Consider the following 17,590-nt stretch of genomic DNA (forward strand, 5'->3'; position numbering starts at 1 on the left):
CCGGGTGTACACCGAGCGGGGATTACCAAGATCCGTCGGTCCAAATTAACAATTTACGGCACGAATGGCCTCACTAATTCTCAATACGAACTGTGCTGCACCAATGGGAGAAAGCACAGAAAACGAGCTGGTACATTTAAAACGGGGGTTTATTTATAACCAATAATCTGGGAGGGGGGCACCAAAGAGTAGAGTTATCCAAATAAAGAAATGTAATGTACAACGAACACAGGGCACTTAGACAGTTTCTACTTGAAAGACTGGCGCCACACACACACACACACACACACACACACACACACACACACACACACACACACACACACACACACACACACACACACACACACACACACACCCAAATAAAAGGTGGCCACGACCTTTATTTCGGCCCTTCAGCTTGGGAGGGAAAGGCGAGCTGAGGGCAGGGGCCTATTTTTGCACCTGTCCGCCTCGTGCGGTCTGGTCGAGTTTGTCCGGTGGTGGGACTCGAACCCACCGCCAACGCAGCACCAGGCTCCAGGGACCAGGGACGATGCAACGGACACCAGCCGGCACAGGAACGGACCAGGCGAGCACCCGCGGGTAGACGAGAACGCCAGCAGGCAAGACGAGGCTTCTTCTTTTTCTCCTCTTCCTTCTTTTACGACGGGGCCAACTTCCTCGACGGCTCCCCACACTCCTCTTATCCTTCCCCTCCCCCGCGGGTCGAGGGAAACACTCTGAGGTACTCGCCTCCGGATTGGACGAGGGGTTGTCGGGTGACTCGTGGCCGCCGTTGATTGGACGTGCTCACGGTGGGCGGAGGGAACCTCACCCCTGTACGTGACATGCTGCACGTGGGCGATGGATGGTGATGGTGTGAAAACGAAGGATGAAGATTTAAGATATAAAAAACTTGACTATAAAAGTAACTTGTAGCGCACACACAAAATTCCCATTTGACAGAAGGATGGGACCCTGACTATAAACACATACTTATCGAAATAACTGAACTGCGGGGGCTGCTGTCTGTCTGTGTGCAAATGGCGTCCAGATTCGTAACAATAATCATGATATCTCAAAAAGTTGTGGAATGAATCGGATGAAACTTGGTGAACAGGTTGGATGTGACAAGAATGAATTGATTATATTTCAGTGAAGATCCGAATCTGGATTTGGATATGAGAATTATTTCATTTTTAAAGTGATTCATCACTATTGAGAGATAGGGCCAAAAAAATATTATATAGTGTTAAGGATCGGCGGTGGAGGGAATCGCACCCTACTCTTGACAGCCAAATGTTGAAGATTAGGTGTCACTTAACAGCACCGCCGTCTCAGGGGTTATAACGCCGGCTGGTTCGGCACAGGCCACGGGTCACGTGCCTCGGATCACGATACCAAAGTACACCTGTGCCTTGCCAGTTGGGGAAATAGACCCCGGTTACAGACTGGGTTTGTCAGAGACCGAGCGAAGTCTGCCAGTCCATAACCATTTTGGTTTTATATACAAATCGAGCGGTTGTTCCTCAGCGCGGCACGAATAAACTCAAGGCGGAAACTTTCATATGAATCAGCCAGATTTATTGGGGACACATCGGGGAAACACGATTCAAGCAAAACATTCACGACAATGTTATAATTAATCTATAACCCGCTCTTAACTAGGGAGCTATGGATGCGGGTTTCGAAGGGAGTCCGAGCGAAATAAACCTGAGACAACATTCAGACAAGACACGGAGTACTTGGTGATGCCTCATGGACGAGAGGAAGTGTCGAAGGAATGAATGCAGCTCGTGAGAAGCCGATGTCAACGGATCCGCGCGCCCAAGCTCGAGCACGCCGCGTGGCAAGATGTCGCTCGTACTCCTTCTCCCAGCACCACTCGCGCATGCAGCCTCGACGCGTCCAGCACCCGTAAGGTCGACGGCACAAGAAAGGAAGATCTATGGTGTGTTCCAGTTGGTTTCTCACAAGGTCCAGGATACAAATCCAGGCCTGGCCTGTTCACCAGACTGGGCCAAATCGGGGTCTTGGGCTCCGCAGGCTGGGTCCATGGCCGAGGAAGAACAGCCGGCCAAAACCACTCTCCACAAAGCTGATCGCCGACTCACACAAGCCGTTCCCCTTGCCTTTCGGGGTGGGCCTTTTCCACGAAGCAGATCGTAGACTCACACAGCCGTCCCTCTCGAAGCAGATCGCCGACTGACACCAGCAGCCTCTCATCCAGCAGAAGGCAGACAGACCTCATGCAGTTCCTCTTGCCTTTTTCACGAAGCAGATCGCAGACAGACACAGCCGTCTCATATACAGCAGATCGCGACTCGACACTCAGGCAGTTACTCCCTTGCTTCTTGGGGCTTGCTTTTCTGGGACGCCTCCGGGGATACATAATTGGTCCATCCCTCGAGTCCGCAGCTGCTCTCCACCAATTGGCTGCTGACACGTCTCGCCGATCGACACTCTCAGAGCGCTGGGCGGGGCTAGTTAGAAGGGGGAAGGAAAAAGAAGCAAGGCGCCTCTCGGTACACCACCACTGTATGAACACTGGACAGCCTGCTACACCTCCCGACACACATGAAACGTCCAAATACCGAGCAACCTGGCTAAACATGCATTTAAGGGGGGATCTGGGCTGATCCTATACTTAATAACCCACTAAGGGCTCATTTCCGCAAAAATAGTACTATCGAGCATGATATTTCAAAATTGTAAAGGGCACAATATGTTCTCGTGGATCAGGATTGCGTAGCGGACGTATGCGCTCCACCGAGTGCCCTTCTCGTTGTGAATGCAATAAACATTGGGGGGATGCATGAAATATGGTCTGTAATGGTCTTTTTGGATTTAACCTCTGGTTCATGCTCCAGAGGGTAGGGTGGGACGAAGGATCTCAGGTCAAAATGAGGAAAAAAATTTTAACTCAAAATTTAATATTGGATCATTCCAGGTGGAACTTTTTGCCATCTTTCGACGTTGCTTTAGGTGGGAAGAGTGGGGATTTGCGATGGCATGCCATCGACTTCGCTCTCATTTATAATTGTCTTTCCGGTGGTGTGTTTGTGCATTAAGGAAGGAAAAAAAAATCTCCTATATAGATTCTCTCCACAAACATGATCCACTTTTATCTAGAAATTGTTAACACTGTTAACTTCTGCCCAGTAGTTACCTGTTTCTTCAACCTATCCGTAACACTTGGTACAGCAACGACTGCGTTTTTGAAAAAAAACAATTAGAGTAGATACTAGAAATGTTCAAATAGGCAACTTTGAGCATAATCATGATGACACGAGTTTGTGATAATGATAATGATGCCATTTTAAACAATACTCACTTTGATGATACCACGCGCACTAAATTTGATTCCAGCGAATAATTGTGTGAAGAGGATGCCCAGAGACCACACATCAACTGGGGGACCTTGATATCCATGTTTGCAGAAGACGATCTCTGGTGCCATATAGTCAGGCGTGCCACAGATCTTTTGAAGCTCTTCACCTTGCTTGAAAGCTGAACAAACGCCGAAGTCTGTTATCTTCACGACCCCCTGACTGTTGTAAAGGGTGTTTCCAAGCTAGAGAACAAACAGAAATCAATATGTTAAAAGAAAAACTCAAACCTTGGATGATAAGGGCAGGCAGGCAAGAAAAAATTTCAGGACAAGAAAAGTCAAAAAATATCCATCACTAATGCAAGGAGTTGAAACTAGAGGGGAAGCACTCGGGAGAGTGCAAAACCTCTGCCGCCAATACTGCTGGGTCACTCAAGTGAACCTTATATCTTAGGGCCCTGTCACACCTTGACGTTTTAGGCAGCAATGGCAACGTATAAAAATGTATGTAAAACGCTGGCGTACGCTGAAATTTTGATGTTTTTTAAAAAGATTTTGGCGTATTCATACCGTGTTGATCATTTGCATAACATATTAGTAACGGGCACAGAACGTTTCGTTGTGTTATACATAACTTTTACCAACGAATGCTTACCTTGTGGTCGGCGTTCAAAACCTATGGCAAACGAGAGTTTAACTTACCTTTTGCGTGCTATACGTATCGCCGGTGAACTCGTGGCGTAGCCAGTTAAATAATTGCTGGACGCCGAATGAAATCAAAACTGCCTGAGAATTTGAAGTGTCAACATCGTAGTCACACCTTGACGATTTTGCCAGCGTATGCCATTCTATGAAAAATGTGTTTACAACGCTAGGCACACGTCAGATACGCTACAGGTAAGTTGTATATACGTTTAGAGTATGCTGGAAATCATTGAAGTACGCTGGCATATTACCTAGTCCGTTTGGTACGTCGTGAAATTTCAAGCATGCTGAAAATTTTAAGACGTACTCGACGTAAGGCTCACACGTTTCGCATGCGTTGGCATCTGTTCCTAGCACGTTCCGCGATCGTTTAAACACAGCGAACACACGTAACTTTTAGGTTACTCATAAGTCGAAGCACGTCAAGGTAATGGCCAACATACTTGAAACCAAATTTCTAATCGATGAGTAACGTGCTTTGAACAAATGAGTAGCGTCAGCTTAGCCTATGTTTAACGTGCTTGGAAACTATGAGTAACATGCATTGAAACTATGTATAACTGGCCTTGAACCAATGACTGGCGTGCTATGAACGTAAGAGTAACGTGCGTTTTCCCTATGAGTAGCATGTTTTGAACCTAAGTAAAACGTGCTTCTAACCTTTGAGTAACATGCTATGAACCTATTTGTAACGTATGTAAAACGCACATTGTCGTATGTAGACAAATTAAATTGACGTCTTCTGGACAACCATAGAACTTACTGAAAGTGTTTCTAACTTACTTCTACCGTGTACTGGCGTATTGGCAGCGTTTAGGGGAATTGGTATATACAAATGGGCTTCACAATAAAAACCCATCATTGTTCCAGACTCCATGGTGAGTAGATGTGAACACCGGTAGTATCAATAGTAGCAGTACTATTACTAGTAGTAGGTGTGCGTGACAGTAATAATAGTAGTAGTAGTAGTCGTAGTAGTGGTAGTAGCATTGGTAGTAGCTGTATGTCTATGTCAGTAGTAGTATGTAAGCGTGATGTGGAGGCTGTGGGGGATGATGGATCCTCATTGTGTCAACGAATAGGAGAATACTTTGCACCATTGTTCGATGTTCTGAAAGGGCTAATTTTTTTTCCTCATTCCGAAAATGAAATATTTCTTTGTTTTACTATTGAAATTATTAAAAAAGACTTTGACAAATGCATAATGTACTAGTAATGAACACAGAACGCTTCGATAACTTATAGATTAGTTATACCAACGATTGCTTATCGTGTTTTAGGCGTCCACAGCCTATGCCCAACGATAGTCTAGAGCATGCATAACGTGGGAGCGCATCGTTTAGGATTACGTGACGTTTGCTATCCATTGACTGCCACTAAACTATTTTAATAAATGGCTGTCACTCGCCTATTGTTTTTTGACGCTGGTGCAAGGCAATTCAAATCGTTTCCATTGAACGAGTTAACTTGCTGTCACTCGCCTATTGTTTTTGGACGCTGGTGCAAGGCAATTCAAATCGTTTCTATTGAAAGAGTTAAATCGCTTCCACTGGACTATTAAAATGATTTCATAATAATGCTTGGTTATCCTTGGACCCACTCTGGCTAGCAGCTCGTCGAACATCGCTGGAGGCATTCGCAGGAAGTTCATGAAGGATGCATGGTCCTCATTCCGGAGTTCCACCATGAGCTGGTCATATATGCCGTAATGGCGTCGCCTCCCGATCCATGGTCTGACCCACTTCCTTCTCCTCCGTTCACGTCTTCTTCTCCCAGCTCTATTGGCACGCAACTGGTGCAGTGTCAACTCGATGAGGTCATGTTGATGTTCGAGGACAGGTAGGTATTGTCGTTTCAGCCTTGCCGTATCCTCCACTTCTCGGAATGACATCAATGTGTACTCACCACGAAGTCTAAAAAAAAAGACGGGTTCCTCCTGCGAAGGCCCTTTTTATATACCAATTCCCCAAATCGCTGCGAATACGTCATTCTATGTCAGCTCTTTGTTAGAAACGCGTTCAGTAAGTTCTGTGGTCGTCCTGAAGACGTCAAATACGTCTACATACGTATTTGTTCGTAGGACATGCTCTACAACTAATTCCCAAGCACGTTACTCGTAGATTATAAATAAGTCACGGGTTCCCTAAACATTACTTTGATGTGTTTCGATGTATGAGTAACTTTCTAGTAGCGCGTTGCGAGCTGTGAACAACGTTCGTGCAGCGTGCTTATAAAACGTTGCTTATAAAACGTTACCGAGAGTTTATGAATAAGTTTCGGGTACGCAAATGTTACCTCAACGTGTTTCCACATATGAGTAACATATAAATAACGTGTGTCAACGATCGCATAACGTGCCTAAACCTTATGGCCAGCGTAGCGGAACGTGTGAGCCAAACGCCGAGTACGTTGTAAAATTTTAAGCATACGAAAAGTTCAGAAAAACCACAAAGTTCAACGATTAAAGCCAGCGTACTATGACTTATGGCAGTGTTTTTCAGCGTGCTCTTAATGTATACAAAACCTACCCATAACGTATTTGACGTGTGCCAGCGTATTAGGCAAATTTTTCATAAATCGGCATAGTTTGGCGAAATCGTCAAGGTGTGACAGCCCCTTTATTCATTAAATATGATGTCAACAGTGCTGACAGTTATAGTTCTTTTCTCCACCATTTTTTTTTGGGGGGGGGGGGGGAGTGGGTTGGAAATCACTTAAAACATGTAAAAATGCAAAAAAAAAAAAAAAAATCGAAATTTTGTTGAAAAAAAATTGCAAAAATCTTTTTTCTCTAACATTTTTTTTTGGGAGGGGGGGTTGGAAATCACTTAAAATATGTAGAAATGCAAATTTTTTTTATTTTTTTGGGGGGGGGGAACAATTTTTTTGGGGGGGTTGGAAATCACTTAAAACATGTAAAAATGCAAAAAAAAAAAAAAATCGAAATTTTGTTGAAAAAAAATTGCAAAAATTTTTTTTCTCTAACATTTTTTTTTGCGAGGTGGGGTTGGAAATCACTTAAAATATGTAGAAATGCAAAAATTTTTTATTTTTTTGCGGGCCGGGAACAATTTTTTTGGTGGGGTTGGAAATCACTTAAAACATGTAAAAATGCAAAAAAAAGTTTTTTCTCAAAAAATTTTTTTTTGGGGGGGGGGTGGAAATCACTTTAAATATGTAAAAATGCAAAAAAAATATTTTTTTTCTCTGAATTTTTTTGGGGGGTAACAATTTTTTTGGGGGGGGGTTGGAAATCACTTAAAACGTAGAAATGCAAAAAAAAAAATTCTCTATTTTTTGGGGGGAGGGGGTAACAATTTTTTTGGGGGGTTGGAAATCACTTAAAACATGTAGAAATGCAAAAAAAGAATTTCTCTATTTTTTATTTGGGGGGGGGGGTTGGAAATCACTTAAAACATGTAAAAATGCAAAAAAATTCTCTAACAATTTTTTTGGGGGTAACAATTTTTTGGGGGGGTTTGGAAATCACTTAAAACATGTAGAAATGCAAAAAAAAATTCTCTATTTTTTATTTGGGGGGGGGGGCAAAAAAAGAATTTGGGTGGGGGGTTGGAAATCACTTAAAACATGTAGAAATGCAGAAAAAAAAAATTTTGGGGGGGGGGGACCAAGTCCAAAATTTAATGGCATGATCCTTGGACCATACCTAACCCCCCACCAAGTTTCGTCGAAATCCGTCGACGAGTTTTTCCGTAATACTGTTCACAAACAAACAAACAAATAAACAAACAGAAAGGGGTGAAAACAGTAACCTCCATCCATCTTCGACGATGGCGGAGGTTAACAATAAGATGGAGTAGCTCGAAGGGAGAGTAAATAGCAAGGAGTACAAATGATGTAGTTTCAGCAAGTGAGACTTTGTTTAATGAGAGTAGTTGGAGGACAGAACAAGGAGACAATATGTACAGATGTGAGAAGAAAGAGAAAACAGGAGGTTTGTGCAACAATCTGGGTAAAGGACAGTCTTATATTCAGAGAAAGGGGTGATATGAAGGAGCGAATGAATGTAGAGGGTTCTATCAGTGGTGTGTAGAGGAAAAAATGCCGCTCGGGGCGAGATGTCAAATTGCCGCCCCATAGTAACTCAAATGCTGGATTAAACACAAAGCCTGATTAAACAAAGTTATGCAAATCGAATCAAGTACAGCGCATTTGTAAATAAACAGTTACACCTTTGTTTTCCACCTTTCAAAATCGTCATCGGCCTACTAAGCGTTCGGAAACAGGAATGAAACGCATTGGCATACTCAGAAGGGTGCGGGGAGGGTGGTGCAAGTGACGTTATATTATTATTATTATTATTATTATTATTATTTACCGAAGAACAGTAACTCAGTAATAAAGTTAATTTATTTGTAACACCAAAATAATCTTGAGTCCAAGAAGGGCACGTGTAAAAGGTAGGCCAAATATAAACATAAAGCACCAGTTGATCGTCCCCACCCACTTCCTTTTTGTACCTGGACTCTTTTAATATTTGTTATTTTGTCAAATATCCCGAGAATTTTTTTTTTAAATGACACCGTGTCGGAAGTTGTGCGTGAAGCTGATACACCGCTTAAAAAGTGGCCAAGTGAGGGACTCACAGTTACTTCCACAACAGGCGGGGTAACCTTATTGTCCTGATGCAAATACAGAATAACACAAAAAACTAAACAACAACAAACTATTATCGAATGAAACATGGTGGTTTAGAAAGGTTATTCATAATTTTTGTCAGACGGTTGGACGGAAGGACATAGGGTATATTGAAGCAGTTTGCACCAATTAAAATCTGTTTTCTTCTTTCCAATTTGCTTACTCCAGGTTCAGTACTGTAATCTGCTTGAAATGATACTTGCACGCATGATGTGTTTTCTGTGCATTTCATTTTTTAAACTAGAACGGGCACTCATAGAGCGCATACCTTCGCCGCCACTACTTTTTTTGTTCTTGGTATGAGTGTGGGGAACTGGTTTCATATGAATGGTCTTATGACACAAACCACATATCTATAATGTCATGACCCCCCCTCCCGACTTTCGGGGGCTACGGACTAAACAACAATCAACTCACGTCGTTTTGGCGAGTCTTCACTCGCAAGCTCGGTGAATACGTTTCAACAAGAGAAGGTAATCTCATTTGATGTTGGTTTCATGTAAATCGAATAAGAATTGAATGAGTTATGCCGAAAACTGCATATTTTTCAAGGGCGTGACCCCCCCCCCCCCGACATTTTACCCCAACCGGTGACATGTGTTATGACGTCATTGTGTCACAAGATTGGGCATTAAATTCTGAACATTTTGGTGCTGGGTTCATGTAAAGCGGACAAGAATTGACCGCGTTATGACAAAAACCGCATATTTTTCAAGGTCGTGCCCCCCTGACCTTTGACTCCTAACCGGTAACAAGAGTATGGGCGTCATTGTGTCATATTGCATATCACAAGATGAGGCGTTGAATTCTGAACATTTTGGCGTTAGTTGCATGCAAATTGAATAAAAATTGACCGTGTTATCGTAAAAAGACGATTTTGACCTTTTTGTGACCTTGACCTTGACCTTTGACCCGACGATCCCAAAATCTAATCGAATGCTTCCTGGCTAATAACCAATCATCCCACCAAATTTCATGCAATTCGGTTTAATACTTTTTGAGTTATACGAATCACAAGATTACAAATAAATAAATAAATAAATAAATAAATACACGTCGACCAAAACATAACCTTTCGCAGAATGCGAAGGTAATTATTCATCTCGGGGGAAAGGGGGGTGTGGGGGTGTGCCAAAGGAAGGGTCCGCCCCGGGTGTCAAATACTCGAGTTCTCTCGGTATGCCCTCGATGAGACGGGAAAACAGGAATGAGACGAGAATGGCGAATTGGAATGAACTACGAACACAGGAATGAGCAACGAACATAAGAATGAGACACGAACGCATCGCTGCCTCGTCTTCGAGTTTAGTTGCCCAGCATGCCGTGCGCTCCTTTTAGCCCGCCCCCTCTCTTTGAGACATTGTTGGCCACAACCATTGGTCAGCAAATGGAGGGCAGGTCCATTTGCACAGTTCAACCCTCCCTGTGGTTGTGCTTTCATTCCATGGGAAAATTGCCCTCAGAAGTGTCGATAGTGATGGATAATAGAAACAACAAAACAAATTTGCCGCTCGGGGTGGCCACCCCGTTCGCACCCCCTCGCTACACTAGCGGGTTCAATGTGGAAGGGTGAGATAGAAAGGTTCATGAAGAATCGAGAAAGTCATGTGGTAAGGGAAGAGTATTGATTATCAGTGATTTAAATTTGCCAGGGATAGATTGGGTCCAAGAACAGAGAAAGGGCAGAGAAAGGGCAGAGCAGAGGAAGAATCTTTAGATGGAGCCCAGGATTGATTTTTAATCCAGTTTGTAGAAATTTCCATGAGGAGAGTGTTGGACCTCTCCTTATGTATTAATCGGAATATGGTGGGGAAAGGTAGAGGTGGAGCAGAATTTATGGAAAAGTGATCATGACATAGTGTGTGTGAGGGGATTCTGTTAAGACCTGAGTTTGGGAAGGTAGAGTGAGAATATTGGATTTCAGGAAGGCAAGTTTTGAGTGTATGAGGTGAGCAGTGCCGTAGATTGGGATAAACTAATAGGATGACGATCAGCATCAGAGAAATTGGCAACCTTCACTAAAACAGGGTGAATGTGCTACAGGCACACACTGTTGTTCAGGAACAAGCAAAATGAATTATCCTTCCTGCCCCTCCCCCACCCTCTCCCCCTCAACCAACGACCCCCAATCCTCCCTTGCTGTGCTGCACAAAAAATGGTTTTCATTGCAGTGTTACGCAGTACATATCCCAAGCGATGATGGTGTAGTTTGTTACCTTGATATCTCTGTGCACGAGGTTCTGACTGTGAATGTACTCAACAGCGGACACCATCTGGAAGGAGATACAAAATATTCAAACGTTGATACAGATTGATTTGAAATTGCAAAGGATTTACAATTTTTCGAATTCAATGCTTTCCGTCATATTTAGAAACACGTCATCAACATCACATTGAGGCGAAAAGCTCTTTCAGCTCACCTGACTCATGAGAGGCCATGCCTGTCCTTCTGAAAGTTTCCTCCGTGAAGCTAGGTAGCTTTCCAGTGAACCTGCACACATCAAACAACGTTAGACATTTTTTTTACAGAAACATGCGAGTGCATGGCAAGAAGCATTTATGTTTTTGAGAAAACATGAGGAAAGGAAAAGGTGACAGATGACAATTAGGGCCAGAGTTGAACACAAGCAAAGGAATGGATGAACATGAAGAGAGGAGAGAGTGAGAGAGAAGGAGAGGAAACACAGGAAACTGGGATTGAGAGGGTGGAGTGAGGAAGGGTTCATGCGGTAAAATGATTGAGGTCAGGATGGAAAATAATATGAGATGGTAGTGCACCGATTGCTTGAAGTCTTGGAGGGAATAATGTGATTTAATGTTATCCTTATTAAATCCTGCCGTTTGGCAGTTCCACAAATGAGAGAAAAGAGGAGTAGAGGTGTGTGGATTTTTAGAGTTCAACCAGAAGGTGTTTACTGGAGTCACTTGTGTGTTCTGAAAGAGCGGGAGATGGTCGGAAGGTGGAGATGGCAGAGGGAACTCGACTGCGAATTGGGTGAGTCCACAAACATGGAACATTACACGGGTTCCTCCATGTGTGTAGAACAACATCCCCTCCTCTCTCTCTTCTCTTCCTGTTCATTAATTCCCTTGTTTGTGTCCAACTATGCCCCCACTGTTAATAATGTTACAGTTGTGGAAATTCACAGAACACCATTCAGGTTCCCCGAAGATCAGTTATGTCGATAAGTGTGTGTCCAGGTTGGATTTCCCCACCGATGTATAACGGGGATTATTCATGTGCCGGGGTGTGAACCTTTGAGGTAGTGTTATTCTTTCCTATCTTTATTTTAAACAACATCTCCTCACTACCTTCGCCAAAACCGCCAACATCTCCTCAACACCAATCTCCACAACCAAATGAACTTCTCTTCTCCATCATCTCCACAAACAACATCATCACAAACAACCACCGACATCTCCTCACCAGCATCTCCACGGCACCGCCATCTTTTCACCAACAACAACATCCCCAACAACCAACATCTCCACAGGCGAACACGATGGCATCCTCGCAGCGGCAGGGTGATTTCAAACACGGCCGCGCATGACTTGCAAAACGGATCAAAACGACGAAAGGGGCGGAGCCAGCCGGGGGTGAAAGTTCAAAGGTGAAAGAAGGGAGGGCGCTGATTTTGGGCGAGGAAGCCCAGAGCGACCCTCCCCTCGGGGCTATAAAAAGGCGCGTTTCAACGCCGAGAGTGTCCTTGGTCAGAATTGGTCAGAGTTTGCTCGGTGGAGGCAGTCAAGTTGGTGAGTCCAAACGGTGGTTGTTGATCGGAGGAGTGGAGTTCGTTCTTCGTCGGAGCCAGCCAAGTCACCAAGTTGTTGATCGTTGTTGGCCGTTGGAGTCAGCAGCAAAGTCGCCAGCCGGAGAGAGGTCGCCAGCTGGAGAGAAGTCGCCAGCCAGCTACATAACGGTCCGGGCGATCGAGCCCCAAGTAGATCGAGCGACGCTGAGGAGTGAGCGGGCTCTTAAAGAGCATCAACTCCAAAAAGAGCAAGGCCCGTTCACTCCTCTGAAGCGTCGTCGGCCAGGCCCGATCGACCAAGCCGCGCTGCTAGGCCCTATACCAACCAAGCCGCGGTTACAACAGAAAGACCCATCGAGTCGCCTCAAGGGCGACAAAGGTAACCTGCCCGGCCTCACGGAGCTCCTTCGGTCATCCCAGCTCCGAGGAACATTAAAGGGTTACGAGCCCAGTTCTATCTTTCTTTTCTGGGGTCTTTGAATGAAAGTCTGTGGCGCCTTGTCCGTAAGTAGAATTGTTGTAAGTGCATGTACGTAATACATAGATATCGGCTGTAGGTTTTTGCTCGTGTCTTGTCGACCATCCCCCATTCATTGCATACGTGTGAAAATAAATGTCCCCATTGTTGAAATGTCACCTGCTCGTTGCGTACTTTCCTGCCATTGACTGCCATCATTGCGTTCGGAATAAATAGCTGGCTGATTAATAGCCGATAAAACGTACATCTGGTCCGACGGGGCTTGGCGATATAAAACCGCTCGGCAATCGCAAACGGAACGAGCTGCTGAAAGCGGCTCGTTTTCGTGCAGGCTCCATTGAGGTGTAAATCCCTGGCATTTCTGTCTGCGCGAATAATTAGGTACATCGACAATTCGGTGATCGACCCTGTAGCGCGTGGACAGAAGAGTTGGCTGGTTTATGGTGTGGTTAACAACACCCATAGCTGGGTTTCGGCGTTGATCCGAAAAGCTGCGACTCGATTGCTCGTTCGGTGGGCGTGCGCGGCCGCAATTTAGCTAAAAGTGGTCACCCGCACGCCGAACGGGCGAAAAACCACAACAATATGTTTTAATCTCTGTCACCTCGCTCTTCCATGACCCTCTGTTCATCAGAGAGGCAGCAAAAGGCAGAGGAACTACCACCTGCCATGTGAGAACAACTGGCCATGTGTTTCAGCCTCATTACTTGATACGCCAAGATTATCAAGGAGTCTGCAACTCAGTTTGGAATCCAGCTTTGACACATGATTCAGCAAGGAGAGGTCGTGGCTGATGGAGAAGGCGATAAATTCAACAGAGCGGACCATGTCCACTGTCTGAACATTGAGTGCTTCAGATTACACAAATCCAGGAAATCAGTTGTGATGCTGCTGCCTCATCACATTGATGAGAGCACTACCTCATTGAGCTATGAAGAAAGACCTTGTTAACTATGAGTTCAAGGAATAACCTGGAATTAAGGAGTCTGCAACTCAGTTTGGAAACCGGCTTTGATGTATGATCCACTGAGGAGAGGTTGTGGCTGATGGTGAGGGCTATACATAAAACAGAGCGAACCACTTCTACTGTCTGACCATGGAAATAGATCAGTGGGTTATTTTCACAATCCTTCTGGGGAGACAGGTTGAGATTGGGATTTTCCAGGACAGAAAGAGATTTTACATTTTTCCAAAGGAACAAACCTTGTTTCACATCAGCAAAGATCACCATATCACAGCACATCACATCACCACATCACAGCTACCATCTGCCTAAAAGATTATCCCACAATTTAAAACTTGTTATATTGTTACGAATTTGGAAGCCTTGTGCACACAGACTGACAGCTGTCCCCGTAGCTTAGTTATTTTGATAAGTATATGTTTCTAGTTGGAATCCATTTCCTATGTCTAATGGGAATTAAAATGTGCATGCGCTGCGGAGTTATTTTGATAGTTAGGACTTTTTTTACATCAACGACAACAACGCCCACCTTCACTTTCACACGACAACGCTTTGCTCGTGGCATTTTTCGCACGCTCGCCAGCAAGCGTGCGCATGGGCGGAGCGTGACATAGGCATGGCGTCCCTCTAAGCCAATCGGCAAGGAGCGGGCGTCTCACCCGCCCCGTTTCCGAATCAGCACCATCGCCATTAGGCACGTGGCCAAAGGTGAGGAGGTGGGCGGAGCCACAAACGCATCCGCTCGGGACTCCGCCCAGAGGGGTGGGAGTTGCCCCGCCTACCGCGGGACTGTCCAATGGAGGACGGCCAGGGAATCGCACGATGGGTCCGACCAATCGGGAGGCGAGTGGTCGGGAGAAGAAGCCCTCCCTCCTGAAAAAGAAGTGTGGTGGTTGTTGGGACGAGCGCGAGGAGGAGGATTGCGCCCCGTCTGCTCTCATCTCGCTGGCGCTGATCTCGTCTCATCTCGCTGGCGCTGATCTCATCTCATCTCGCATGCGCTGATCTCGTCTCATCTCGCTGGCGCTGATCTTGTCTCATCTTGCTGGCGCTGGCCCCATCTGCTCGAGCGCGTGGTCGGAGCGCAACTCGCTGGCTCTGGTCTCGTCGCGTGCAGGAGTCCGACGCTGCCCTCCATACCCGGTGTTTGCAGCGGCATCGAGCTGCGGGTTCAAGTCCCGCCGAGCCGGATCGACAAGGGCCACACGAGGCGGGAAGGTCCATTTTCTTTTGGGGTATTTGTGTGTGCGCGTGTGTGTCTGGGGCCCTGTCTATAAGTAGAAACTGTTAAGTGCTTTTGCTGTACATTATTTACATTCTTTATAGTCGGTTTAACTCTGCTCTTGTGTGTTCACTCCCCCCTACCCCCCCATTGTAAAGAAATATTCCGATTGTTGAATGTTTCAGCTCGTCTTTTTCCTTTCTTTCCTTGGCTTAGCATGGTGTATGTTGGGGGGATTAAAAAGGCCATTGTTGCCGTAGTTGTGTGCATTTGGACCGACGGTACCTCGGTAACCATCCGCTCGGGTTACGCACGGGTCGAGCACGGTTACAGCTCGTCCCGTTCGAGCTCCGTCGAGGGTGTGAATACTCTGTAGTTCGCCACGTGGGCCTCTAGGTATTTTGAAGTTTGGCAAATAACCCTGTGCCCACGCGGTTGATTTATTGACGATTCACGGTCCTGTAAGGGACCCGTACCTTCGAAGTTATCCGAGGGTGACGATCTGAATTCTGGGTGTTCGGTGGAGCCGACTCTACTGCTCCATCCAGCGGTCGTGCTCGCAGCCGATACCTGGCCCACAACGATATTACTTCCGCCACCGAAGGTGGATGGAGGTTATGTTTTCACCCCTGTCTGTCTGTCTGTTTGTGAACATGATATCTCAAAAGATTGTGGAGGGATTCTGACGAAATTTGGTGGAGATTTTGGGTCTATGACACAGACAACATCGTTCGATTTTGGTGAAGATTCGAATTTGGATATGGATCCGAGAATGTTTGAAGTGATTTTTCATCATTAAGTGATTGGGCTAAAACGACAATAGCAAGATATCTCAAAATGTTGTGGACGGATTTGGGCGAAACTTCCTGGACAGGTTGGTTATGTAACAAGGAAGAATTGGTTCTATTTTGGTGAAGATCTGAATCTGGATCTGGGTCTGAGAAATTTTTGAAGTGATTCTTCACCATTGAGTGATAGGGTTAAAACGATAAATAGCAGGATATCTCCAAATGATATGGACAAATTCGGACGGAACTAGGTGGATGAGTTGGGTAAGTGAAAATAGCAACCCATTAAAATTTTAGGTCAGGTCCGAATCCAGATCCGGCCTATTAGTAGTATACAAAATATGAACTAATCAGCCTGGCAGAGGTATGCACTCTACCGAGTGGCCATTCTAGTTTACTTTGCTCTTTGGATCAACCCTCATAGTTGAGCTCAATAGAGCTGATTATATGGACATCAGACTGTGAACATGAAAAGTTGAAACTAAAGATGTGAATGCCATCTTCTCTGCTCTTTTTTTTCCTGTAGCAAATATACATGGTGAAGCATATACAAGGTCCCAACAATCAGGACATGATAATTCATGATTACGAATAACTAAATGATTTAGCTGCTCACATAAAAGAAGGTTTGAAAGACAAACATCTGTTGGAGTTTCAGAAAAATTAATTGAGAATACTCACCTCCATCAACATACTCCATAACGAGGACAACCCTATTTTTGGTGTGGTGGCAGATATCAATGAACTTCACTGCAGGGAAACAAGATAGTGGAGCACAAGTTAAAATGATACGATATAATAAACTCACCCAAAGGAAAATGCTTTAAACAACATTATCAACGTGTAAACTTTACACGTGAATTTTGTGTGACCCTTTCAATGACACCAAATCAACTGGAGAATCTCAAAATGGTCCTTTCACCATGAATTAGAATACAAGACTCATCGCCTCATTAATGGCAATACCAATCTTTGCTGTGATGGCTAATCAATCGGGCAAGAAGAAAAAGGATTCCTGGGAGTGCGGGGATAACCAGCATCGTAAGTTAGCATTTGCAGTTTCACCAGGTGTGCCCATGTATCCATAAATAAATAAATAAATAAATAAATAAAGCATTTTTTTTTCCATCACAAACCTCCCCAGGAGTTCCCTGAACTTTATTTTGATTTATTGAAATCCATTAATTTGTTCTCAAGTTATAACATGACAAACAGACAGATACACCTCCTTCGATAACATAGATGATCTTGTCTGTGAAGATTTGGGCAGCAGCAATCAGCACTGCCCCATCACTTATAAATACATATACAGGCACTCCTCACTTAATGACCTACCTGTTTAACGACCGCCCGGACTTACGACCAGCTCTCCGACCAGTCGGCAGCGGCAGCGCATCACCTTTTTGTTTTCTTTTTCTCTCTCAGTCTCAGTCTTATTCCCGCAGTCGGTCGGTATTCACTACACTAGCGTTCACAATCTCCAAGACTACATATTTCGTCTATAAATTTGTACTTTACTGTGCACCCCATAGTACAAGATGTCGGCAAAAAGGAAGTGTCGGCGGCATCGATGTCATAAATAAAAAAATTGTGGAACTTGCTAACGTGCTTAATTTAGATGTTGAAGTGGAAGATATTGAAGAATTAGTGGAATATGTCGAGGGAGAGCGAACTAACGAAGATTTAATAGAGTTGGAAGCGCAGCAGCA

At 44.7% G+C, this 17,590-nt stretch overlaps 1 protein-coding gene across 1 annotated transcript in view; it reads right to left on the reverse strand.

Moving 5' to 3' along the window:
- LOC147026037 (uncharacterized) overlaps positions 1–17,590 on the reverse strand; it is a 76,963-nt gene that overhangs the window by 15,049 nt on the left and 44,324 nt on the right. The window contains exons 15-18 of the mRNA XM_085883566.1: positions 16,563–16,631; positions 11,098–11,168; positions 10,894–10,950; positions 3,317–3,556 (exon numbers count right to left, since the gene is read on the reverse strand). Of these exons, the coding sequence (XP_085739692.1) occupies positions 3,317–3,556; positions 10,894–10,950; positions 11,098–11,168; positions 16,563–16,631 (437 nt within the window). The remainder of the gene's footprint in view (positions 1–3,316; positions 3,557–10,893; positions 10,951–11,097; positions 11,169–16,562; positions 16,632–17,590) is intronic.

The sequence above is a fragment of the Eptatretus burgeri genome, chromosome 5 (genome assembly GCF_056783735.1).
Source record: "Eptatretus burgeri isolate ZD-2024b chromosome 5, Ebu_testis_v1, whole genome shotgun sequence".
NCBI lineage: Eukaryota > Metazoa > Chordata > Myxini > Myxiniformes > Myxinidae > Eptatretus > Eptatretus burgeri.